General features: G+C 49.1%; 1 protein-coding gene across 3 annotated transcripts in view; it reads left to right on the top strand.

The window, feature by feature from the left end:
- The window catches only part of LOC115125602 (FHF complex subunit HOOK-interacting protein 1B-like), a 96,801-nt gene that overhangs the window by 50,253 nt on the left and 19,826 nt on the right, over nt 1-26,722 (top strand). For all 3 annotated transcript variants that reach the window (XM_065016109.1, XM_065016113.1, XM_065016117.1), the window contains exons 6-10: nt 5,594-5,839; nt 8,152-8,319; nt 12,046-12,125; nt 12,239-12,408; nt 18,940-20,361. In XM_065016109.1, the coding sequence (XP_064872181.1) occupies nt 5,594-5,839; nt 8,152-8,319; nt 12,046-12,125; nt 12,239-12,408; nt 18,940-20,361 (2,086 nt within the window). The remainder of the gene's footprint in view (nt 1-5,593; nt 5,840-8,151; nt 8,320-12,045; nt 12,126-12,238; nt 12,409-18,939; nt 20,362-26,722) is intronic.

Here is a 26,722-nt window from a genome sequence, read left to right as displayed (position 1 = left end):
GTCTACAGGCCAGTCTCCTGCTGCAGTGTTAACTAGCTACAGTCTACAGGCCAGTCTCAGTCTACAGGCCAGTCTCCTGCTACAGTCTACAGGCCAGTCTCCTGCTGCAGTGTTAACTAGCTACAGTCTACAGGCCAGTCTCCTGCTACAGTGTTAACTAGCTACAGTCTACAGGCCAGTCTCCTGCTACAGTCTACAGACCAGTCTCCTGCTACAGTGTTAACTAGCTACAGTCTACAGGCCAGTCTCCTGCTACAGTCTACAGGCCAGTCTCCTGCTGCAGTGTCAACTAGCTACAGTCTACAGACCAGTCTCCTGCTGCAGTGTCAACTAGCTACAGTCTACAGGCCAGTCTCCTGCTACAGTCTACAGGCCAGTCTCCTGCTGCAGTGTTAACTAGCTACAGTCTACAGGCCAGTCTCCTGCTACAGTCTACAGGCCAGTCTCCTGCTGCAGTGTCAACTAGCTACAGTCTACAGGCCAGTCTCCTGCTGCAGTGTCAACTAGCTACAGTCTACAGGCCAGTCTCCTGCTACAGTGTTAACTAGCTACAGTCTACAGACCAGTCTCCTGCTACAGTCTACAGACTAGTCTCCTGCTGCAGTGTTAACTAGCTACAGTCTACAGGCCAGTCTCCTGCTGCAGTGTCAACTAGCTACAGTCTACAGACCAGTCTCCTGCTACAGTCTACAGACTAGTCTCCTGCTGCAGTGTTAACTAGCTACAGTCTACAGGCCAGTCTCCTGCTACAGTCTACAGGCCAGTCTCCTGCTACAGTCTACAGGCCAGTCTCCTGCTGCAGTGTCAACTAGCTACAGTCTACAGGCCAGTCTCCTGCTACAGTCTACAGGCCAGTCTCCTGCTACAGTGTCAACTAGCTACAGTCTACAGACCAGTCTCCTGCTACAGTCTACAGACTAGTCTCCTGCTACAGTGTTAACTAGCTACAGTCTACAGACCAGTCTCCTGCTGCAGTCTACAGGCCAGTCTCCTGCTGCAGTGTCAACTAGCTACAGTCTACAGACCAGTCTCCTGCTACAGTCTACAGACCATTCTCCTGCTACAGTCTACAGACCAGTCTCCTGCTACAGTCTACAGACCAGTCTCCTGCTACAGTCTACAGACCAGTCTCCTGCTACAGTCTACAGACCAGTCTCCTGCTACAGTCTACAGACTAGTCTCCTGCTACAGTCTACAGGCCAGTCTCCTGCTACAGTCTACAGGCCAGTCTCCTGCTACAGTGTCAACTAGCTACAGTCTACAGGCCAGTCTCCTTCTGCAGTGTCAACTAGCTACAGTCTACAGGCCAGTCTCCTGCTACAGTCTATAGGCCAGTCTCCTGCTACAGTCTACAGACTAGTCTCCTGCTGCAGTGTTAACTAGCTACAGTCTACAGACCAGTCTCCTGCTACAGTCTACAGGCCAGTCTCCTGCTGCAGTGTTAACTAGTCTAGACAGTCTCCGGCTGTCTACAGACTAGTCTCCTGCTGCAGTGTTAACTCCTGCCAGTCTACAGGCCAGTCTCCTGCTACAGTGTTAACTAGCTACAGTCTACAGGCCAGTCTCCTGCTACAGTCTACAGGCCAGTCTCCTGCTGCAGTGTTAACTAGCTACAGTCTACAGACCAGTCTCCTGCTACAGTGTCAACTAGCTACAGTCTACAGACCAGTCTCCTGCTACAGTCTACAGACTAGTCTCCTGCTGCAGTGTTAACTAGCTACAGTCTACAGACCAGTCTCCTGCTACAGTCTACAGACTAGTCTCCTGCTGCAGTGTTAACTAGCTACAGTCTACAGACCAGTCTCCTGCTACAGTCTACAGACTAGTCTCCTGCTGCAGTGTCAACTAGCTACAGTCTACAGACCAGTCTCCTGCTACAGTCTACAGACCAGTCTCCTGCTACAGTCTACAGACTAGTCTCCTGCTGCAGTGTTAACTAGCTACAGTCTACAGGCCAGTCTCCTGCTACAGTGTTAACTAGCTAAGTCTCAGGCTCTCCTGCTACATCTACAGGCCAGTCTTGCTGCAGTCTGGCCAGTCTCCTGCTGCAGTGTTAATAGGGGTCTATTGGTACAGGCCAGTCTCCTGCTACAGTCTACAGGCCAGTCTCCTGCTACAGTCTCAGGCCAGTCTCCTGCTGCAGTGTTAACTAGCTACAGTCTCAGGCCAGTCTCCTGCTGCAGTGTTAACTGATAAGTCTCAGGCCAGTCTCCTGCTGGTGTTAACTAGCTAATCTCAGGCCAGTCTCCTGCTAGAGTCTACAGGCCAGTCTCCTGCTGCAGTGTTAACTAGCTACAGCTGTAGACCAGTCTCCTGCTACAGTGTCAACTGCTACAGTCTACAGACCAGTCTCCTGCTACAGTCTCAGACTAGTCTCCTGCTGCAGTGTTAACTAGCTACAGTCTACAGACCAGTCTCCTGCTACAGTCAGACTGTCTCCTGCTGCAGTGTTAACTAGCTACAGTCTACAGACCAGTCTCCTGCTACAGTCTACAGACTAGTCTCCTGCTGCAGTGTCAGACTAGCTACAGTCTACAGACCAGTCTCCTGCTACAGTCTACAGACCAGTCTCCTGCTGTCTAGACTGGTCTCCTGCTGCAGTGTTAACTAGCTACAGTCTACAGGCCAGTCTCCTGCTACAGTGTTAACTAGCTACAGTCTAGAGGCCAGTCTCCTGCTACAGTCTACAGAGTCTCCTGCTGCAGTCTGGGGTGTTATTGCTGCAGTGTTAACTGCTAGAGTCTACAGGCCAGTCTCCTGCTACAGTCTCAGGCCAGTAGATGGGGTCTTGCAGTGTTAATGTCAGCTGTAGTCTGGCCAGTCTCCTGCTGCAGTGTTAACTAGTACAGTCTACAGGCCAGTCTCCTGCTACAGGGTTTATAGCTACAGTCAGGCCACTGTAGAGTCTACAGACCAGTCTCCTGCTACAGTGTTAACTGGTAAGTCTACAGCCAGTCTCCTGTAGAGTCTACAGGCCAGTCTCCTGCTGCAGTGTCAATGTCAGTCTGTAGATGGGTCTCCTGCTGCAGTGTCAACTCTACAGTGTAGATGGCCAGTCTCCTGCTACAGTCTCAGGCCAGTCTCCTGCTGCAGTGTTATTGGTAAGTCTCAGGCCAGTCTCCTGCTACAGTCTACAGGCCAGTCTTGCTGCATTGTTAATGCTCAGGCTGAGATGCCAGTCTCCTGCTAAGTCTACAGACCAGTCTCCTGCTTTATTGTTAATAGCTCAGTCTGTAGATGGGTCTCCTGCTACAGTGTTAACTAGCTACAGTCTACAGGCCAGTCTCCTGCTGCAGTGTTAACTAGCTACAGTCTACAGGCCAGTCTCCTGCTTATTGGTAATGTCAGGCTGTAGATGGGGGTTTATTGGTAATGTCAGGCTGTAGATGGGGGTTTATTGGTAATGTCAGGCTGTAGATGGGGGTTTATTGGTAATGTCAGGCTGTAGATGGGGGTTTATTGGTAATCTCAGGCTGTAGATGGGGGTTTATTGGTAATGTCAGGCTGTAGATGGGGGTTTATTGGTAATGTCAGGCTGTAGATGGGGGTTTATTGGTAATGTCAGGCTGTAGATGGGGGTTTATTGGTAATCTCAGGCTGTAGATGGGGGTTTATTGGTAATCTCAGCTGTAGATGGGGGTTTATTGGTAATCTCAGCTGTAGATGGGGGTCTATTGGTAATGTCAGGCTGTAGATGGGGGTTTATAGGTAATCTCAGCTGTAGATGGGGGTTCATTGGTAATCTCAGCTGTAGATGGGGGTTTATTGGTAATGTCAGGCTGTAGATGGGGGTTTATTGGTAACTTCAGGCTGTAGATGGGGGTTTATTGGTAATGTCAGGCTGAGATGGGGGTTTATTGGTAACTGTCAGACTGTAGATGGGGGTTTATTGGTAATGTCAGACTGTAGATGGGGGTTTATTGGTAATGTCAGACTGTAGATGGGGGTTTATTGGTAATGTCAGGCTGTAGATGGGGGTTTATTGGTAATGTCAGGCTGTAGATGGGGGTTTATTGGTAATGTCAGGCTGTAGATGGGGGTTTATAGGTAATGTCAGACTGTAGATGGGGGTTTATTGGTAATCTCAGCTGTAGATGGGGGTTTATTGGTAATGTCAGCCTGTAGATGGGGGTCTTGGTAATCTCAGCTGTAGATGGGGGTTTATTGGTAATGTCAGGCTGTAGATGGGGGTTTATTGGTAACTTCAGGCTGTAGATGGGGGTTTATTGGTAATGTCAGGCTGAGATGGGGGTTTATTGGTAACTGTCAGGCTGTAGATGGGGGTTTATTGGTAATAGTCAGACTGTAGATGGGGGTTTATTGGTAATGTCAGGCTGTAGATGGGGGTTTATTGGTAATGTCAAGCTGAGATGGGGGTTTATTGGTAATGTCAGGCTGTAGATGGGGGTTTATTGTTAACTTCAGGCTGTAGATGGGGGTTTATTGGTAATGTCAGGCTGTAGATGGGGGTTTATTGGTAATGTCAAGCTGAGATGGGGGTTTATTGGTAATGTCAGGCTGTAGATGGGGGTTTATTGGTAACTTCAGGCTGTAGATGGGGGTTTATTGGTAATGTCAGGCTGTAGATGGGGGTTTATTGGTAATGTCAGGCTGTAGATGGGGCTTTATTGGTAATGTCAGGCTGTAGATGGGGATTTATTGGTAATGGTCAGACTGTAGATGGGGGTTTATTGGTAATGGTCAGGCTGTAGATGGGGGTTTATTGGGAATGTCAGGCTGTAGATGGGGGTTTATAGGTAATGTCAGGCTGTAGATGGGGGTTTATTGGTAATGTCAGGCTGTAGATGGGGGTTTATAGGTAATGTCAGACTGTAGATGGGGGTTTATTGGTAATCTCAGCTGTAGATGGGGGTTTATTGGTAATGTCAGGCTGTAGATGGGGGTTTATAGGTAATGTCAGGCTGTAGATGGGGGTTTATTGGTAATGTCAGGCTGTAGATGGGGGTTTATAGGTAATGTCAGACTGTAGATGGGGGTTTATTGGTAATCTCAGCTGTAGATGGGGGTTTATTGGTAATGTCAGGCTGTAGATGGGGGTTTATAGGTAATGTCAGGCTGTAGATGGGGTTTATTGGTAATGTCAGGCTGTAGATGGGGGTTTATAGGTAATGTCAGACTGTAGATGGGGGTTTATTGGTAATCTCAGCTGTAGATGGGGGTTTATTGGTAATGTCAGGCTGTAGATGGGGGTTTATAGGTAATGTCAGACTGTAGATGGGGGTTCATTGGTAATGTCAGACTGTAGATGGGGGTTTATCTCAGAGTTTAGCTCACGCTACACATTGTTCTCCCCAAAGAATGTAAGAGGGCCGCTGCTCCACCTTGTGGACTGGCTTTGCTAATATGTACAAAAATACATCAATATGACTTCATTGTTTAAGGCCTTATTTTTTTTACATTTTTTACATAAGCTACAGGTGTTCATAAATCTCAGCCTGTTTATCTTTCCCCCAGAATTCTCTGTGCTGCCAACACTCCTTAAATCCTTCTCATCTTGGACAAATATCCAATCCAAATATTGTCTTTAATTCAGTCCCTTTACCTCTCCTCTTCCTCTGCTAACCCTCTCCAGGTGCTGGCCACGGGCCTCAGTGCTCTCTACTCCTCCCTGCCGAGGAAGATAGAGGTGCGGGGGGATGACTGGCACGCTCTGCGCAGGGAGGACTGGATGGGCGTGTCCTCTCTGGTGCTCTTCATGAACTCTCTGGAGTTCTGTAACGCAGTCATCCAGGTGGCTCACCCCCTGGTCCGCAGCCAGCTGGTCGACTACGTTCACAACGGCTTCCTGGTCCCTGTCATGGGACCCGCCCTACACAAGGTAGGGGGACGACGACGACGTCATCTAGCCTGAGCATCGCTTTCACTGATCGATTGATTGATTGATTGCAATTATGTGATCATTAAAAGTAGTACCTAGGCTGCTCCTCAGTATTAGAAATGTTTAAAACATTTATTCTACTCTTGTTGTTAAAACATGTCATTCTGCCAACAACCTTCATCAGAATTATATCTTAATATGTAGAAAATATATTTTTAAAAGTATGAAAATGTATCCACTCACTACCCTAAGTCGCTTTGGAGAAGAGCGTCTGATAAAACACTGAAATGTTAATGTATTGACCATCCTGTATTTCTCTCTCCCTCCATCCCACTCTCTCCTTATCTGTCTCTCTCTCCCTCCCTCCCACTCTCTCCTTATCTGTCTCTCTCTCCCTCCATCCCACTCTCTCCTTATCTGTCTCTCTCTCCCTCCATCCCACTCTCTCCTTATCTGTCTCTCTCTCCCTCCATCCCACTCTCGCTTTGTCTCTCTCTCCCTCCATCCCACTCTCTCCTTATCTGTCTCTCTCTCCCTCCCTCCCACTCTCGCTTTGTCTCTCTCTCCCTCCATCCCACTCTCTCCTTATCTGTCTCTCTCTCTCTCCCTCCCTCCCACTCTCGCTTTGTCTCTCTCTCTCTCCCTCCCTCCCACTCTCGCTTTGTCTCTCTCTCCCTCCCTCCCACACTGTCTTTGTCTCTCTCTCCCTCCCTCCCACTCTCTTGTCTCCCTCCCTCCCACTCTCTTGTCTCCCTCCCTCCCTCCCACTCTCTCTTTGTCTCCCTCCCTCCCGCCCACTCTCTCTTTGTCTCCCTCCCTCCCTCCCACTCTCTCTTTGTCTCTCTCTCTCCCTCCCTCCCACTCTCTCTTTGTCTCTCTCCCTCCCGCCCACTCTCTCTTTGTCTCCCTCCCTCCCACTCTCTCTTTGTCTCTCTCTCTCCCTCCCTCCCACTCTCTCTTTGTCTCTCTCCCTCCCTCCCACTCTCTCTTTGTCTCTCTCTTTGTCTCTCTCTCCCTCCCTCCCACTCTCGCTTTGTCTCTCCCTCCCTCCCACTCTCGCTTTGTCTCTCTCCCTCCCTCCCACTCTCGCTTTGTCTCTCTCTCTCTCCCTCCCACTCTCGCTTTGTCTCTCTCTCCCTCCCTCCCTCCCACTCTCTCTTTGTCTCTCTCCCTCCCTCCCACACTGTCTTTGTCTCTCTCTCTCTCCCTCCCTCCACTCTCTTGTCTCCCTCCCTCCCTCCTACTCTCTCTTTGTCTCTCTCTCCCTCCCTCCCACACTGTCTTTGTCTCTCTCTCCCTCCCTCCACTCTCTTGTCTCCCTCCCTCCCTCCTACTCTCTTGTCTCCCTCCCACTCTCTCTTTGTCTCTCTCTCCCTCCCTCCCACTCTCTCTTTGTCTCTCTCTCCCTCCCTCCCACTCTCTCTTTGTCTCTCTCTCCCTCCCTCCCACTCTCTCTTTGTCTCTCTCTCTCCCTCCCACTCTCGCTTTGTCGCTCTCTCCCCCCCCCCTCCCTCCCACTCTCTCTTTGTCTCTCTCTCTCCCCTCCCTCCCACACTGTCTTTGTCTCTCTCCCTCCCTCCTACTCTCTTGTCTCCCTCCCACTCTCTCTTTCTCTCTCTCCCTCCCACTCTCTCTTTGTCTCTCTCTCCCTCCCTCTCACTCTCTCTTCCTCCCTCCCTCCCCCTCTCTCTCTCTCTCCTCTCCCTCTCTCCCTCCCTCACTCCCTCCCACTCTTTCTCCCTCCCTCCCTCCCTCCCTCTCTCCCTCCCTCCCTCTCTCTCTCTCCCCTCCCTCCCTCCCTCTCTCTCTCTCTCTCTCTCCCCTCCCTCCCTCTCTCTCTCTCTCTCCCCTCCCTCCCTCTCTCTCTCTCCCCTCCCTCCCTCCCTCCCTCTCTCTCTCCTCTCTCTCTCTCTCCCTCCCTCTCTCTCCCCTCCCTCACTCTCTCTCCCCTCCCTCCCTCTCTCTCCCCTCCCTCCCTCTCTCTCTCTCTCTCTCTCTCTCTCTCTCTCTCTCCTCCCTCCCTCCCCCTCTCTCTCTCTCTCTCCCCTCCCTCTCTCCCCTCCCTCCCTCCCTCCCCCTCCCTCTCTCCCCTCGCTCTCCCCTCCCTCCCTCCCTCTCCCCTCCCTCCCTCCCTCTCCCCTCCCTCCCTCCCTCCCTCTCTCTCTCTCTCTCCCCTCCCTCTCTCCCCTCCCTCTCTCCCCTCCCTCCCTCCCCTCCCTCTCTCCCCTCCCTCCCTCTCTCCTCCCTCCCTCCCTCTCTCCTCCCTCCTTCCCTCCCTCTCTCCTCCCTCCCTCTCTCCTCCCTCCCTCCAGTCATCTGTAGATGAGATGATAGCCAGTACAGCCTACCTGGATCTGTTCCTGCGCAGCGTGACGGAAACAGCTCTCCTCAAAACCTTCCTACGCTTCATCCTCATGCATCGCCATGACAACGACACCATCCTGGACACCTTGCTAACGCGCGTCAGCAGCAACTCCAGGGTCAGTAGTACAGTAATAGCAGAGATGTACGTATCGGTCCCCGGTTCATATGTCCGCGGGAGCCCAAACCGATTTAAGCATGCGTTGGTCAGAAAACCGATACAAATCAAATTGGTCACATACACATGCTTAGCAGATGTTATTGTGAGTGTAGTGAAATACTTCTAGATCCGACAGTGCAGCAGTATCTAACAGGTCCTATCTAACAAATTCCACAACAAAACCTAATATCTAACAAATTCCACAACAAAACCTAATACACACAATGAGAATATATTAAGTATAAAATATATGGCTGAGCAGTGACAGAGCGACTAAGATGCAATAGATAGTAAAGAATAGATATTGAAGGATACAGTATACATTATATACATATGAGATGAGTAATGAGAGATATGTAAACATTATATACATATGAGATGAGTAATGAGAGATATGTAAACATTATTAAAGTGACTAGTGATACATTTATTAAAGTGGCGGATGATTTCAAGTCTGTATGTTGGCAGCAGCCACTCAATGTTAGTGGCCAGTGATTCCATGTCTATGTATATAGGGCAGCAGCCACTCAATGTTAGTGGCCAGTGATTCCATGTCTATGTATATAGGGCAGCAGCCACTCAATGTTAGTGGCCAGTGATTCCATGTCTATGTATATAGGGCAGCAGCCACTAAGGTACAGGATTGAGTAACCGGGTGGATTGCTGGCTAGTGGTGGCTGTTTAACAGTCTGATGGCCTTGAGATAGAAGCTGTTTTTCAGTCTCTCGGTCCCCGCTTTGATGCACCTGTACTGACCTCGCCTTCTGGATGATAGTGGGGTGAACAGGCAGTGGCTCGGGTGGTTGTTGTCTTTGATGATCTTTTTGGCCTTCCTGTGACAATGGGTATGTAGGTGTCATGGAGGGCAATTAGTTTGCCCTCTGGTGATGCGTTGGGCAGACCGCACCACCCTCTGGAGAGCCCTGCGGTTGTGGGCCGAGCTGTTGCCGTACCAGGTGGTGATACAGCCCGACAGGATGCTGTCAATTGTGAATCTGTAAAAGTTAGTCAGGGTTGTAGGTGCCACAAGCCACATTTTTTCAGTCTCCTGAGGTTGAGGAGGCGCTGTTGCGCCTTCTTTGTCACTCTGTCTGTGTGCATGGACCTTTTCAGTTTGTCGGTATGTACACAGAGGAACTTAACTTTCCACCTTCTCCACTGCTGTCCCTTCGATGTGGATAGGGGGCTGCTCCCTCTGCTGTTTCCTGAAGTCCACGATCATCTTTTTTGTTTTGCTGACATTGAGCGAGAGGTTATTTTCCTGGCACCACACTCAGAGGGTCTCGTCATTGTTGGTAATCAAGCCTACCTGCAGACTTGATAATTGAGTTGGAGGCGTGCATGGCCACGCAGTTGTGCAGTGTGTTGGCGATCGCATCGACTGTGGGACCTGTTGGGGCGGTAAAGCAAATTGAAGTGGGTCTAGGGTGACAGGTAGAGGTCGACCGATTAATCGGCATGGCCGATTTAATTAGGGCTGATTTGAAAGTTTTCATAACAATCGGTAATCGGCATTTTGGATGCCGATTACGACCGATTTACATTGCAATCCACAAGGAGACTGTGTGGCAGGCTGACCACCAGCAAGGAGCCAAGGTAAGTTGCTAGCTATCATTAAACTTATAAAAAAAACAATCAATCTTCACATAATCCCCAGTTAACTACACATGGTTGATGATATTACTAGGCTAACTAGCTTGTCCTGCGTTGCATATAATCACTAGTTAACTACACATGGTTGATGATATTACTAGGCTAACTAGCTTGTCCTGCGTTGCATATAATCACTAGTTAACTACACATGGTTGATGATATTACTAGGCTAACTAGTTTGTCCTGCGTTGCATATAATCACTAGTTAACTACACATGGTTGATGATATTACTAGGCTAACTAGCTTGTCCTGCGTTGCATATAATCACTAGTTAACTACACATGGTTGATGATATTACTAGGCTAACTAGTTTGTCCTGCGTTGCATATAATCACTAGTTAACTACACATGGTTGATGATATTACTAGGCTAACTAGCTTGTCCTGCGTTGCATATAATCCCCAGTTAACTACACATGGTTGATGATATTACTAGGCTAACTAGCTTGTCCTGCGTTGCATATAATCACTAGTTAACTACACATGGTTGATGATATTACTAGGCTAACTAGCTTGTCCTGCGTTGCATATAATCGATGCGTTGTCTGTTCATTTTTCATCGAATCATAATCTACTTTGCCAAACGTCATTCGCGTCAGGGTAATATGCAGCAGTTTGGGCCGCCTGGCTCGTTGAGAACTGTGTGAAGACCATTTCTTCCTAACAAAGACCGTAATTAATTTGCCAGAATTTTACGTAATTATGACATAACATTGAAGGTGGTGCAATGTAACAGCAATATTTAGACTTAGGGATGCCACCCGTTAGATAAAATACGGAACGGTTCCGTATTTCACTGAAAGAATAAACGTTTTGTTTTCGAAATGGTAGTTTCCGGATTTTACCGATTTTATGAGGGCTTGTATTTCTGTGAGTTTATTATTTTATAATTACGTCTGTGATTTGATAGAGCAGTCTGACTGAGCGGTGGTAGGCAGCAGCAGGCTCGTAAGCATTCATTCAAACAGCACTTTCCTGCGCTTACCAGCAGCTCTTCGCAATGCTTGATGCACAGCGCTGTTTATGACTTCAAGCAAAGACATCGATGTCCGTGATGAGGCTGGTTCTCTTTTTGTAATCCGCGATTGTCTGTAGACCCTGCCACAAACGTCTCTTGTCTGAGCCGTTGATCTGCGACTCCACTTTGTCTCTATACTGACACTTTGCTTGTTTGATTGCCTTGCGGAGGGAATAACTACAGTTTGTATTTGACCATGTTTCCAGTCACCTTACCACGATTAAATGCGGTGGCACGTGCTTTCAAATGTTTACGAATTCACCGGTTCACTCATATTTTTAATTCCAAAAATACCTTCTTATCTGTTGTGACTGAATTGATGCATCCTCTCCTTCGGTTCAGTAGTCTATCCAACTGTTATGCATGTGACTGCGAATGACTGTCAGATAAGTGAGCACAGTGTCGGGGAGACACAGCTGATCGCGACAACCAGATTGTATGCCAACCTCTGTTCTTTTCGTAGGCTGTGCTTAAATCTGGCACCTTCAACATTCAAAAGCTTTGTAAAATTGGCTTTGGTTTAAACAGTTGGTGTACTTGGTCATTTTTTGGTTTAAACAGTTGGTGTACTTGGTCATTTTCTTTCCATGAACAGGGTATAATTTCATAAAAGGACAGTAATCATTTCCAAACGGTCCAAACCATTCACTTTCGAGAGACGGGGATACAAATTTTAAAAAGCTGCATTTTATTCATTGGCTAAATGCCATGCTAGTCTCAAAATATAAATAAGGACATAGTACTAGCTCAAAACCTTCTTCAAAAATGACAAGTTAATCAGGGAATGGTGATATCGGGGAGGACTAAAAGCATCCCCCCCAATCTGATAGTGGGGTGGTAGAGGCTTTGTCTGCCCAATGGCTCAGCTCAGGTGTCTACTCACATTGACATTAACACTCACTCACTGACTCACAAACTCTCTCCTCTCACTCACTGAATTACAAACATGCTATTGTTCTGCTGTTTCTATCTATCTCTACCTGTGTCTAATGTTCTGTTGTTTCTCTCCTACAGCTGTGTATGGTGTCTTTGAGCCTGTTCAGGACTCTGCTCTCTCTCAACTGTGAAGACCTCATGTTGCAGCTCGTTCTCAGGTAGAAACTGTCTGTCTGTCTGTCTGTCTGTCTGTCTGTCTGTCTGTCTCTCTCTCTCTGTCTCTCTTTCTTATGTGGAATGCGCGTGTAGTCATTGTATTGTTGTCGTGCAGGTATCTTCTACCCTGTACCCATGTGATGTTGAGTCAGAGGCGTGCCGTCAGGGACACCGATCTCTATGGTAAATCAGCTGACAAGTTCCTGTCCCTCATCCCAGAGTGCTGCCGCCTCAGCGTACTGCCCTCTGCTGAGCGGGAGGAAGAACCAGCCTTCTGGGGGAAAGGTAACCAACTGGACACTCTGTTATTGACACTTTATTCAGATAGTAAGGACAGGAGAATGGGAGACGGGAGAATGGGAGACGGGAGAATGGGAGACGGGAGAATGGGAGACGGGAGAATGGGAGACGGGAGAATGGGAGACGGGAGAATGGGAGATGGGAGACGGGAGAATGGGAGACGGGAGAATGGGAGACGGGAGAATGGGAGACGGGAGAATGGGAGACTGGGAGACGGGAGAATGGGAGACGGGAGAATGGGAGACGGGAGAATGGGAGACGGGAGAATGGGGGAGACGGGAGAATGGGAGACGGGAGAATGGGAGACGGGAGAATGGGAGACGGGAGAATGGGAGACGGGAGAATGGGAGACGGGAGAATGGGAGACGGGAGAATGGGAGACGGGAGAATGGGGGAGACGGGAGAATGGGGGAGACGGGAGAATGGGAGACGGGAGAATGGGAGACGGGAGAATGGGAGACGGGAGAATGGGAGACGGGAGAATGGGGGAGACGGGAGAATGGGAGACGGGAGAATGGGAGACGGGAGAATGGGAGACGGGAGAATGGGAGACGGAGAATGGGAGACGGGAGAATGGGAGACGGAGAATGGGGGAGACGGGAGAATGGGGGAGACGGGAGAATGGGGGAGACGGGAGAATGGGAGACGGGAGAATGGGAGACGGGAGAATGGGAGACGGGAGAATGGGAGACGGGAGAATGGGAGACGGGAGAATGGGAGACGGGAGAATGGGAGACGGGAGAATGGGGGAGACGGGAGAATGGGGGAGACGGGAGAATGGGGGAGACGGGAGAATGGGGGAGACGGGAGAATGGGGGAGACGGGAGAATGGGGGAGACGGGAGAATGGGAGACGGGAGAATGGGAGACGGGAGAATGGGAGACGGGAGAATGGGAGACGGGAGAATGGGAGACGGGAGAATGGGAGACGGGAGAATGGGAGACGGGAGAATGGGAGACGGGAGACGGGAGAATGGGAGAATGGGAGATGGGAGAATGGGAGACGGGAGAATGGGGGAGACGGGAGAATGGGGGAGACGGGAGAATGGGGGAGACGGGAGAATGGGAGACGGGAGAATGGGGGAGACGGGAGAATGGGAGACGGGAGAATGGGAGACGGGAGAATGGGAGACGGGAGAATGGGAGACGGGAGAATGGGAGACGGGAGAATGGGGGAGACGGGAGAATGGGGAGACGGGAGAATGGGGGAGACGGGAGAATGGGGGAGACGGGAGAATGGGGGAGACGGGAGAATGGGGGAGACGGGAGAATGGGAGACGGGAGAATGGGAGACGGGAGAATGGGAGACGGGAGAATGGGAGACGGAGAATGGGAGACGGGAGAATGGGAGAATGGGAGAATGGGAGAATGGGAGAATGGGGAGACGGGAGAATGGGGGAGACGGAGAATGGGGGAGACGGGAGAATGGGAGACGGGAGAATGGGGGAGACGGGAGAATGGGGGAGACGGGAGAATGGGGGAGACGGGAGAATGGGAGACGGGAGAATGGGAGACGGGAGACGGGAGAATGGGAGACGGGAGAATGGGAGACGGGAGAATGGGAGACGGGAGAATGGGGGAGACGGGAGAATGGGAGACGGGAGAATGGGAGACGGGAGAATTGGAGACGGGAGAATTGGAGACGGGAGAATGGGAGACGGGAGAATGGGAGACGGGAGAATGGGAGACGGGAGAATGGGAGACGGGAGAATGGGGGAGACGGGAGAATGGGAGACGGGAGAATGGGAGACGGGAGAATGGGGGAGACGGGAGAATGGGAGAATGGGAGACGGGAGAATGGGAGACGGGAGAATGGGGGAGACGGGAGAATGGGAGACGGGAGAATGGGAGAATGGGAGACGGGAGAATGGGGGAGACGGGAGGACGGGAGAATGGGAGACGGGAGAATGGGGGAGAATGGGAGAATGGGAGACGGGAGAATGGGAGACGGGAGAATGGGAGACGGGAGAATGGGAGACGGGAGAATGGGAGAATGGGAGACGGGAGAATGGGGGAGACGGGAGAATGGGAGACGGGAGAATGGGAGACGGGAGAATGGGAGACGGGAGAATGGGAGCCGGGAGAATGGGAGACGGGAGAATGGGAGACGGGAGAATGGGAGACGGGAGAATGGGGAGACGGGAGAATGGGGGAGACGGGAGAATGGGAGACGGGAGAATGGGGGAGACGGGAGAATGGGAGAAGGGAGAATGGGAGAAGGGAGAATGGGAGACTGGGAGACGGGAGACTGGGAGACGGGAGAATGGGAGACGGGAGAATGGGGGAGACGGGAGAATGGGGGAGACGGGAGAATGGGAGACGGGAGAATGGGAGACGGGAGAATGGGAGACGGGAGAATGGGGGAGACGGGAGAATGGGGGAGACGGGAGAATGGGGGAGACGGGAGAATGGGAGACGGGAGAATGGGAGACGGGAGAATGGGAGAATGGGAGACGGGAGAATGGGAGACGGGAGAATGGGAGAACGGGAGAATGGGAGACGGGAGAATGGGAGACGGGAGAACGGGAGAATGGGGGAGACGGGAGAATGGGAGACAGTGGGAAGGTTAGACGCATGGGTTGATCCCTGGTCTCCTGTGTTGGGGGTGATCCCTGGTCTCCTGTGTTGGGGGGGTGATCCCTGGTCTCCTGTGTTGGGGGTTGATCCCTGGTCTCCTGTGTTGGGGGGGGTTGATCCCTGGTCTCCTGTGTTGGGGGTTGATCCCTGGTCTCCTGTGTTGGGGGTTGATCCCTGGTCTCCTGTGTTGGGGGGGTTGATCCCTGGTCTCCTGTGTTGGGGGGTTGATCCCTGGTCTCCTGTGTTGGGGGGTGATCCCTGGTCTCCTGTGTTGGGGGGTTGATCCCTGGTCTCCTGTGTTGGGAGGGGGAGTGATCCCTGGTCTCCTGTGTTGGGGGGTGATCCTGGTCTCCTGTGTTGGGGGGTGATCCCTGGTCTCCTGTGTACGGGGGGTTGATTCCTGGTCTCCTGTGTACGGGGGGTGATCCCTGGTCTCCTGTGTTGGGGGGTGATCCCTGGTCTCCTGTGTTGGGGGGTGATCCCTGGTCTCCTGTGTTGGGGGGTGATCCCTGGTCTCCTGTGTTGGGGGTGATCCCTGGTCTCCTGTGTACGGGGGTTGATCCCTGGTCTCCTGTGTACAGGGGGTGATCCCTGGTCTCCTGTGTTGGGGGAGGGTTGATCCCTGGTCTCCTGTGTTGGGGGGTTGATCCCTGGTCTCCTGTGTTGGGAGGGGAGTGATCCCTGGTCTCCTGTGTTGGGGGGGGTGATCCCTGGTCTCCTGTGTTGGGGGGTGATCCCTGGTCTCCTGTGTACGGGGGTTGATTCCTGGTCTCCTGTGTACGGGGGGTGATCCCTGGTCTCCTGTGTTGGGGGTGATCCCTGGTCTCCTGTGTTGGGGGGTGATCCCTGGTCTCCTGTGTTGGGGGGTGATCCCTGGTCTCCTGTGTTGGGGGTGATCCTGGTCTCCTGTGTACGGGGGGTTGATCCCTGGTCTCCTGTGTACAGGGGGGTGATCCCTGGTCTCCTGTGTTGGGGGAGGGTTGATCCCTGGTCTCCTGTGTTGGGGGGTTGATCCCTGGTCTCCTGTGTTGGGGGGTTGATCCCTGGTCTCCTGTGTTGGGGGTTGATCCCTGGTCTCCTGTGTTGGGGGGTTGATCCCTGGTCTCCTGTGTTGGGGGGGTGATCCCTGGTCTCCTGTGTTGGGGGGTGATCTCTGGTCTCCTGTGTTGGGGGGGTTGATCCCTGGTCTCCTGTGTTGGGGGTTGATCCCTGGTCTCCTGTGTTGGGGGGTTGATCCCTGGTCTCCTGTGTTGGGGGGTTGATCCCTGGTCTCCTGTGTTGGGGGGTTGATCCCTGGTCTCCTGTGTTGGGGGTTGATCCCTGGTCTCCTGTGTTGGGGGGTGATCCCTGGTCTCCTGTGTTGGGGGGGGTGATCCCTGTCTCCTGTGTTGGGGGGTGATCCCTGGTCTCCTGTGTTGGGGGTTGATCCCTGGTCTCCTGTGTTGGGGGGTTGATCCCTGGTCTCCTGTGTTGGGGGTTGATCCCTGGTCTCCTGTGTTGGGGGGTTGATCCCTGGTCTCCTGTGTTGGGGGGTGATCCCTGGTCTCCTGTGTTGGGGGGGGTGATCCCCCTCTCCTGTGTTGGGGGGTGATCCCTGGTCTCCTGTGTTGGGGGTGATCCCTGGTCTCCTGTGTTGGGGGTTGATCCCTGGTCTCCTGTGTTGGGGGGGGTGATCCCTGGTCTCCTGTGTTGGGGGGTTGATCCCTGGTCTCCTGTGTTGGGGGGGTTGATCCCTGGTCTCCTGTGTTTGGGGGTTGATCCCTGGTCTCCTGTGTTTGGGGGTTGATCCCTGGTCTCCTGTGTTGGGGGGTTGATCCCTGGTCTCCTGTGTTGGGGGTTGATCCCTGGTCTCCTGTGTTGGGGGGGGTTGATCCCTGGTCTCCTGTGTTGGGGGTGATCCCTGGTCTCCTGTGTTGGGGGGTTGATCCCTGGTCTCCTGTGTTGGGGGGGTGATCCCTGGTCTCCTGTGTTGGGGGTTGATCCCTGGTCTCCTGTGTTGGGGGTTGATCCCTGGTCTCCTGTGTTGGGGGGGGGGTGATCCCTGGTCTCCTGTGTTGGGGGGGGTTGATCCCTGGTCTCCTGTGTTGGGGGGGGTTGATCCCTGGTCTCCTGCAGCCCCATCAGTACCATCTCTCTGTTGGGTATCTTTTTGATGTGAGGCCCCATCAGTACCATCTCTCTGTTGGTATCTTTTTGATGTGCAGCCCCATCAGTACCCAGACCGTACCATCTCTCTGTTGGTATCTTTTTGATGTGCAGCCCCATCAGTACCCAGACCGTACCATCTCTCTGTTGGGTATCTTTTTGATGTGCAGCCCCATCAGTACTCAGACCGTACCATCTCTCTGTGGGTATCTTTTTGATGTGCAGCCCCATCAGTACTCAGACCGTACCATCTCTCTGTGGGTATCTTTTTGATGTGCAGCCCCATCAGTACCCAGACCGTACCATCTCTCTGTTGGGTATCTTTTTGATGTGCAGCCCCATCAGTATCATCTCTCTGTTGGGTATCTTTTTGATGTGAGGCCCCATCAGTACCCAGACCGTACCATCTCTCTGTTGGGTATCTTTTTGATGTGCAGCCCCATCAGTACCCAGACCGTACCATCTCTCTGTTGGTATCTTTTTGATATAGATAAATAACCTGCAGAACTGTGTTGAACCCAGATAGATGATCTTTTGCCAAGAAAAGCGAATGTGCTTTTACAGAACTTTATTTAAACTATGTTTGGTAGAAAGGGGATGTTTATTTTAGTGTGGTCGGCAATGGTTCTGTCGTGGAGCAGCGCCACGCTTAAATGAATGCAGAGGGACCCCTGCCATGGTGTTAAAAGTTGGACGAAGTTGAAGTGTTAAAGGATAACCATGACTAACGTACCTCCCTGTTATGTGCTCTCTGTCTCCGTCCGTCTCTGTTTCCGTCCCCCTGTCGGTCTTCCCCATCTGTCTGTCTGTCTGTCTTTCCATCTGTCTGTCTGTCTTCCCCATCTGTCTGTTTGTCTGTCTTCCCATCTGTCTGTTTGTCTGTCTTCCCATCTGTCTGTTTGTCTGTCTTCCCGTCTGTCTGTCTGTCTTCCCCATCTGTCTGTCTGTCTGTCTTCCCCATCTGTCTGTCTGTCTTCCCCATCTGTCTGTCTGTCTTCCCCTGTCTGCCTGCCTGTCTGTCTTCCCCATCTGTCTGTCTGTCTTCCCCATCTGTCTGTCTGTCTTCCCCATCTGTCTGCCTGTCTCTGTCTTCCCCTGTCTGTCTGCCTGTCTCTGTCTTCCCCATCTGTCTGTCTGTCTTCCCCATCTGTCTGTCTGCCTGTCTCTGTCTTCCCCATCTGTCTGTCTGTCTTCCCCATCTGTCTGTCTTCCCCATCTGTCTGTCTTCCCCGTCTGTCTGCCTGTCTCTGTCTTCCCCTGTCTGCCTGCCTGTCTGTCTGTCTGTCTGTCTTCCCCTGTCTGTCTGCCTGTCTGTTTGTCTTCCCCATCTGTCTGTTTGTCTTCCCCATCTTTCTGTTTGTCTACCCCATCTGTCTGTTTGTCCACCCCATCTGTCTGTCTGTCTTCCCCTGTCTGTCTGCCTGTCTGTCTTCCCCATCTGTCTGTCTTCCCCGTCTGTCTGCCTGTCTGTCTTCCCCATCTGTCTGTCTGTCTTCCCCATCTGTCTGTCTGTCTCTGTCTTCCCCATCTGTCTGTCTGTCTCTGTCTTCCCCATCTGTCTGTCTGTCTCTGTCTTCCCCATCTGTCTGTCTGTCTCCCCCTGTCTGTCTGTCTTCCCCGTCTGTCTGTCTGTCTTCCCCGTCTGTCTGTCTGTCTTCCCCGTCTGTCTGTCTGTCTTCCCCGTCTGTCTGTCTGTCTTCCCCGTCTGTCTGTCTGTCTGTCTCTGTCTTCCCCTGTCTCTCTCTCTCCCTATCCGCCCATCCGTCTCTCTGTCTCTCCCTGTGTCTGTCTGCAGTACTGAACAGCCCCAGCTCAGAGTCTCCTGTGCACCCCAAACCGAGCACTCCGTCCCGCCTGGCCCTCTTCATGCGCCAGCAGAGCACTGCACTGCCCTTCACCCCCTCCCCCACTGAGACTGTCCCCTCGTCCCCCCGCGGGGGCCCTAGCACCCCCCTGTCCCCCGACAGCCCCATGCACCCCGTCCCAGAGGGGCTGGACTGGGAGTCGGGGTACCTGGAGTACCTCAGGGACGCCCGTAGAGGGGTAGAGCTGTGCTCCTGGGCCTGCCGGAACTGGTCAGCCCCCTACGACGGAGAGGACCCCTCACCCAACACGGCCCCTCTACCGCCCCCGCCCCCCACCTCCAACCCCTCCCTGGCCATGTTCCCAGAGCACTTCTCCTTCCAGCAGGGAGGAGGAGGAGGAGGAGGTGGTAGTACCTCCCCCGGCCAGCAGAGGGCAGCGGTGGTGGCAGCGGCGCGGTCAGAGTGGAGCAGTACAGAGAGGGACCGTGGAGAGTGGGACGTCACCATCGGTAAGAACAACTGTACCATCAGCCTCACGCCCCGCACCAAGAAACGCAGCCTGCAGAGAGAGGAGGTCCCCCTCCCCAAACCTCTCCACCTCCCTCCCGACTCTACCTCTGCCTCCGTCCCTGACCCCTCTGCTGCCCCCCACCTCCCCTCCGGCCCCTCCATAGACCCTCACCAGGCCATCTTCAATGGAACGTCGTCGGGGAGTCAGGTGGATGGGTGTCCAGACAGCCGGGATGGAGGGATGGAGGTTAAGAAGGTGAAGAGAGATTTGGACGAGCAGCAGCAGCACGGAGACTCTAGTCAGAACGTTGCAGTAGGTGCCAGCCCAACCCCGGTCCCTACCCCGGCCCAGTCCTGTGGGCCCCTACAGGGGTTGCACAGGGAAGGGAATGGAAGTGTGACTGGGGAAAACTCCAGGCGTCTAACATCACACGTACAGAGTCACACCCAGGATCAGCCTGCTCCGTGGACTCCAGCATCCTGTGCCAACTCCTCCAACGTCAACCTGACCCCTCAGGTCTCTGGATCGGGACCTCCAGAGGCAATGCTCTCTACCCAGTCAGAAGCAGTGGAGCGGCTGATCTCGGAGCTCCTGGATGGGGCTGGACCGGGGGAGGGGGGCCAGCAGGGGCCTGGAGACTCCAACGGCCAGGGCATCAGCATCGAGGCCTTCACCCAGGAACTCCGGGAGTTGGAGGAGAGGGTGAGGGAGAGGAGCAGGGGGGTGGGGCTTCTCAGACAGCTGGAGGAGACCACCAGAGACCCCGACTCAGAGGAACCACTGCCCCCCTCACCCCTGGACGCTGACCTGACTGGGACTGGGGCTGGAGTGGAGCCCAAGGCTGTGGGGCTGTTCAGCCCTTCCAGGCCTCTAGGACAGCCATCCGCTCAGCCCTACACAGGTGAGAAAGACCACCACACTACAGTGCAATGTGAATCAATCTGTTTTGATGTTTGTTTTTGGGGATGATTGCTAAATATTGATTTGGTGTTTGATGTTGGATGATGCTCATTGTGGATGATGCTCAAATGTTTGACTTTTAATGTTGGTTTTATATATAAAAATATAAAAAATGTTTGTTGTTTGGTGTGACACAGTATATTAATACAGACCGTTTGGTGTGACACAGTATATTAATACAGACCGTTTGGTGTGACACAGTATATTAATACAGACCGTTTGGTGTGACACAGTATATTAATACAGACCGTTTGGTGTGACACAGTATATTAATACAGACCGTTTGGTGTGACACAGTATATTAATACAGACCGTTTGGTGTGACACAGTATATTAATACAGACCGTTTGGTGTGACACAGTATATTAATACAGACCGTTTGGTGTGACACAGTATATTAATACAGACCGTTTGGTGTGACACAGTATATTAATACAGACAGTTTGGTGTGACACAGTATATTAATACAGACCGTTTGGTGTGACACAGTATATTAATACAGACCGTTTGGTGTGACACAGTATATTAATACAGACCGTTTGGTGTGACACAGTATATTAATACAGACCGTTTGGTGTGACACAGTATATTAATACAGACCGTTTGGTGTGACACAGTATATTAATACAGACCGTTTGGTGTGACACAGTATATTAATACAGACCGTTTGGTGTGACACAGTAAATTAATACAGACCGTTTGGTGTGACACAGTAAATTAATACAGACCGTTTGGTGTGACACAGTATATTAATACAGACCGTTTGGTGTGACACAGTAAATTAATACAGACCGTTTGGTGTGACACAGTATATTAATACAGACCGTTTGGTGTGGCACAGTATATTAATACAGACAGTTTGGTGTGACACAGTATATTAATACAGACCGTTTGGTGTGACACAGTATATTAATACAGACCGTTTGGTGTGACACAGTAAATTAATACAGACCGTTTGGTGTGACACAGTATATTAATACAGACCGTTTGGTGTGACACAGTAAATTAATACAGACCGTTTGGTGTGACACAGTAAATTAATACAGACCGTTTGGTGTGACACAGTATATTAATACAGACCGTTTGGTGTGACACAGTAAATTAATACAGACCGTTTGGTGTGACACAGTATATTAATACAGACCGTTTGGTGTGACACAGTATATTAATACAGACCGTTTGGTGTGACACAGTAAATTAATACAGACCGTTTGGTGTGACACAGTAAATTAATACAGACCGTTTGGTGTGACACAGTAAATTAATACAGACCGTTTGGTGTGACACAGTAAATTAATACAGACCGTTTGGTGTGACACAGTAAATTAATACAGACCGTTTGGTGTGACACAGTAAATTAATACAGACCGTTTGGTGTGACACAGTATATTAATACAGACCGTTTGGTGTGACACAGTAAATTAATACAGACCGTTTGGTGTGACACAGTATATTAATACAGACCGTTTGGTGTGACACAGTATATTAATACAGACCGTTTGGTGTGACACAGTAAATTAATACAGACCGTTTGGTGTGACACAGTATATTAATACAGACCGTTTGGTGTGACACAGTAAATTAATACAGACCGTTTGGTGTGACACAGTAAATTAATACAGACCGTTTGGTGTGACACAGTAAATTAATACAGACCGTTTGGTGTGACACAGTATATTAATACAGACCGTTTGGTGTGACACAGTAAATTAATACAGACCGTTTGGTGTGACACAGTATATTAATACAGACCGTTTGGTGTGGCACAGTATATTAATACAGACAGTTTGGTGTGACACAGTATATTAATACAGACCGTTTGGTGTGACACAGTATATTAATACAGACCGTTTGGTGTGACACAGTATATTAATACAGACCGTTTGGTGTGACACAGTATATTAATACAGACCGTTTGGTGTGACACAGTATATTAATACAGACCGTTTGGTGTGACACAGTAAATTAATACAGACCGTTTGGTGTGACACAGTATATTAATACAGACCGTTTGGTGTGACACAGTAAATTAATACAGACCGTTTGGTGTGACACAGTATATTAATACAGACCGTTTGGTGTGACACAGTAAATTAATACAGACCGTTTGGTGTGACACAGTAAATTAATACAGACCGTTTGGTGTGACACAGTAAATTAATACAGACCGTTTGGTGTGACACAGTATATTAATACAGACCGTTTGGTGTGACACAGTAAATTAATACAGACCGTTTGGTGTGACACAGTATATTAATACAGACCGTTTGGTGTGACACAGTATATTAATACAGACCGTTTGGTGTGACACAGTAAATTAATACAGACCGTTTGGTGTGACACAGTAAATTAATACAGACCGTTTGGTGTGACACAGTAAATTAATACAGACCGTTTGGTGTGACACAGTAAATTAATACAGACCGTTTGGTGTGACACAGTAAATTAATACAGACCGTTTGGTGTGACACAGTAAATTAATACAGACCGTTTGGTGTGACACAGTATATTAATACAGACCGTTTGGTGTGACACAGTAAATTAATACAGACCGTTTGGTGTGACACAGTATATTAATACAGACCGTTTGGTGTGACACAGTATATTAATACAGACCGTTTGGTGTGACACAGTAAATTAATACAGACCGTTTGGTGTGACACAGTATATTAATACAGACCGTTTGGTGTGACACAGTAAATTAATACAGACCGTTTGGTGTGACACAGTAAATTAATACAGACCGTTTGGTGTGACACAGTAAATTAATACAGACCGTTTGGTGTGACACAGTAAATTAATACAGACCGTTTGGTGTGACACAGTAAATTAATACAGACCGTTTGGTGTGACACAGTATATTAATACAGACCGTTTGGTGTGACACAGTAAATTAATACAGACCGTTTGGTGTGACACAGTATATTAATACAGACCGTTTGGTGTGACACAGTATATTAATACAGACCGTTTGGTGTGACACAGTAAATTAATACAGACCGTTTGGTGTGACACAGTATATTAATACAGACCGTTTGGTGTGACACAGTAAATTAATACAGACCGTTTGGTGTGACACAGTAAATTAATACAGACCGTTTGGTGTGACACAGTAAATTAATACAGACCGTTTGGTGTGACACAGTAAATTAATACAGACCGTTTGGTGTGACACAGTATATTAATACAGACCGTTTGGTGTGACACAGTAAATTAATACAGACCGTTTGGTGTGACACAGTATATTAATACAGACCGTTTGGTGTGACACAGTATATTAATACAGACCGTTTGGTGTGACACAGTATATTAATACAGACCGTTTGGTGTGACACAGTAAATTAATACAGACCGTTTGGTGTGACACAGTATATTAATACAGACCGTTTGGTGTGACACAGTATATTAATACAGACCGTTTGGTGTGACACAGTATATTAATACAGACCGTTTGGTGTGACACAGTAAATTAATACAGACCGTTTGGTGTGACACAGTATATTAATACAGACCGTTTGGTGTGACACAGTATATTAATACAGACCGTTTGGTGTGACACAGTAAATTAATACAGACCGTTTGGTGTGACACAGTAAATTAATACAGACCGTTTGGTGTGACACAGTAAATTAATACAGACCGTTTGGTGTGACACAGTATATTAATACAGACCGTTTGGTGTGACACAGTAAATTAATACAGACCGTTTGGTGTGACACAGTATATTAATACAGACCGTTTGGTGTGACAGTATATTAATACAGACCGTTTGGTGTGACACAGTATATTAATACAGACCGTTTGGTGTGACACAGTAAATTAATACAGACCGTTTGGTGTGACACAGTATATTAATACAGACCGTTTGGTGTGACACAGTATATTAATACAGACCGTTTGGTGTGACACAGTATATTAATACAGACCGTTTGGTGTGACACAGTAAATTAATACAGACCGTTTGGTGTGACACAGTATATTAATACAGACCGTTTGGTGTGACACAGTAAATTAATACAGACCGTTTGGTGTGACACAGTAAATTAATACAGACCGTTTGGTGTGACACAGTAAATTAATACAGACCGTTTGGTGTGACACAGTAAATTAATACAGACCGTTTGGTGTGACACAGTATATTAATACAGACCGTTTGGTGTGACACAGTAAATTAATACAGACCGTTTGGTGTGACACAGTATATTAATACAGACCGTTTGGTGTGGCACAGTATATTAATACAGACAGTTTGGTGTGACACAGTATATTAATACAGACCGTTTGGTGTGACACAGTATATTAATACAGACCGTTTGGTGTGACACAGTATATTAATACAGACCGTTTGGTGTGACACAGTAAATTAATACAGACCGTTTGGTGTGACACAGTATATTAATACAGACCGTTTGGTGTGGCACAGTATATTAATACAGACAGTTTGGTGTGACACAGTATATTAATACAGACCGTTTGGTGTGACACAGTATATTAATACAGACCGTTTGGTGTGACACAGTATATTAATACAGACCGTTTGGTGTGACACAGTATATTAATACAGACCGTTTGGTGTGACACAGTATATTAATACAGACCGTTTGGTGTGACACAGTAAATTAATACAGACCGTTTGGTGTGACACAGTATATTAATACAGACCGTTTGGTGTGACACAGTAAATTAATACAGACCGTTTGGTGTGACACAGTAAATTAATACAGACCGTTTGGTGTGACACAGTAAATTAATACAGACCGTTTGGTGTGACACAGTATATTAATACAGACCGTTTGGTGTGACACAGTAAATTAATACAGACCGTTTGGTGTGACACAGTATATTAATACAGACCGTTTGGTGTGACACAGTATATTAATACAGACCGTTTGGTGTGACACAGTAAATTAATACAGACCGTTTGGTGTGACACAGTAAATTAATACAGACCGTTTGGTGTGACACAGTAAATTAATACAGACCGTTTGGTGTGACACAGTAAATTAATACAGACCGTTTGGTGTGACACAGTAAATTAATACAGACCGTTTGGTGTGACACAGTAAATTAATACAGACCGTTTGGTGTGACACAGTATATTAATACAGACCGTTTGGTGTGACACAGTAAATTAATACAGACCGTTTGGTGTGACACAGTATATTAATACAGACCGTTTGGTGTGACACAGTATATTAATACAGACCGTTTGGTGTGACACAGTAAATTAATACAGACCGTTTGGTGTGACACAGTATATTAATACAGACCGTTTGGTGTGACACAGTAAATTAATACAGACCGTTTGGTGTGACACAGTAAATTAATACAGACCGTTTGGTGTGACACAGTAAATTAATACAGACCGTTTGGTGTGACACAGTAAATTAATACAGACCGTTTGGTGTGACACAGTAAATTAATACAGACCGTTTGGTGTGACACAGTATATTAATACAGACCGTTTGGTGTGACACAGTAAATTAATACAGACCGTTTGGTGTGACACAGTATATTAATACAGACCGTTTGGTGTGACACAGTATATTAATACAGACCGTTTGGTGTGACACAGTAAATTAATACAGACCGTTTGGTGTGACACAGTATATTAATACAGACCGTTTGGTGTGACACAGTAAATTAATACAGACCGTTTGGTGTGACACAGTATATTAATACAGACCGTTTGGTGTGACACAGTAAATTAATACAGACCGTTTGGTGTGACACAGTAAATTAATACAGACCGTTTGGTGTGACACAGTAAATTAATACAGACCGTTTGGTGTGACACAGTATATTAATACAGACCGTTTGGTGTGACACAGTAAATTAATACAGACCGTTTGGTGTGACACAGTATATTAATACAGACCGTTTGGTGTGACACAGTATATTAATACAGACCGTTTGGTGTGACACAGTATATTAATACAGACCGTTTGGTGTGACACAGTAAATTAATACAGACCGTTTGGTGTGTGACACAGTATATTAATACAGACCGTTTGGTGTGACACAGTATATTAATACAGACCGTTTGGTGTGACACAGTATATTAATACAGACCGTTTGGTGTGACACAGTAAATTAATACAGACCGTTTGGTGTGACACAGTATATTAATACAGACCGTTTGGTGTGACACAGTATATTAATACAGACCGTTTGGTGTGACACAGTAAATTAATACAGACCGTTTGGTGTGACACAGTATATTAATACAGACCGTTTGGTGTGACACAGTAAATTAATACAGACCGTTTGGTGTGACACAGTATATTAATACAGACCGTTTG

The sequence above is a fragment of the Oncorhynchus nerka genome, linkage group LG3 (assembly GCF_034236695.1).
Source record: "Oncorhynchus nerka isolate Pitt River linkage group LG3, Oner_Uvic_2.0, whole genome shotgun sequence".
NCBI lineage: Eukaryota > Metazoa > Chordata > Actinopteri > Salmoniformes > Salmonidae > Oncorhynchus > Oncorhynchus nerka.
Note: the sequence above shows the minus strand (reverse complement) of the source record. Positions and strands in the feature narration are given on the sequence as shown.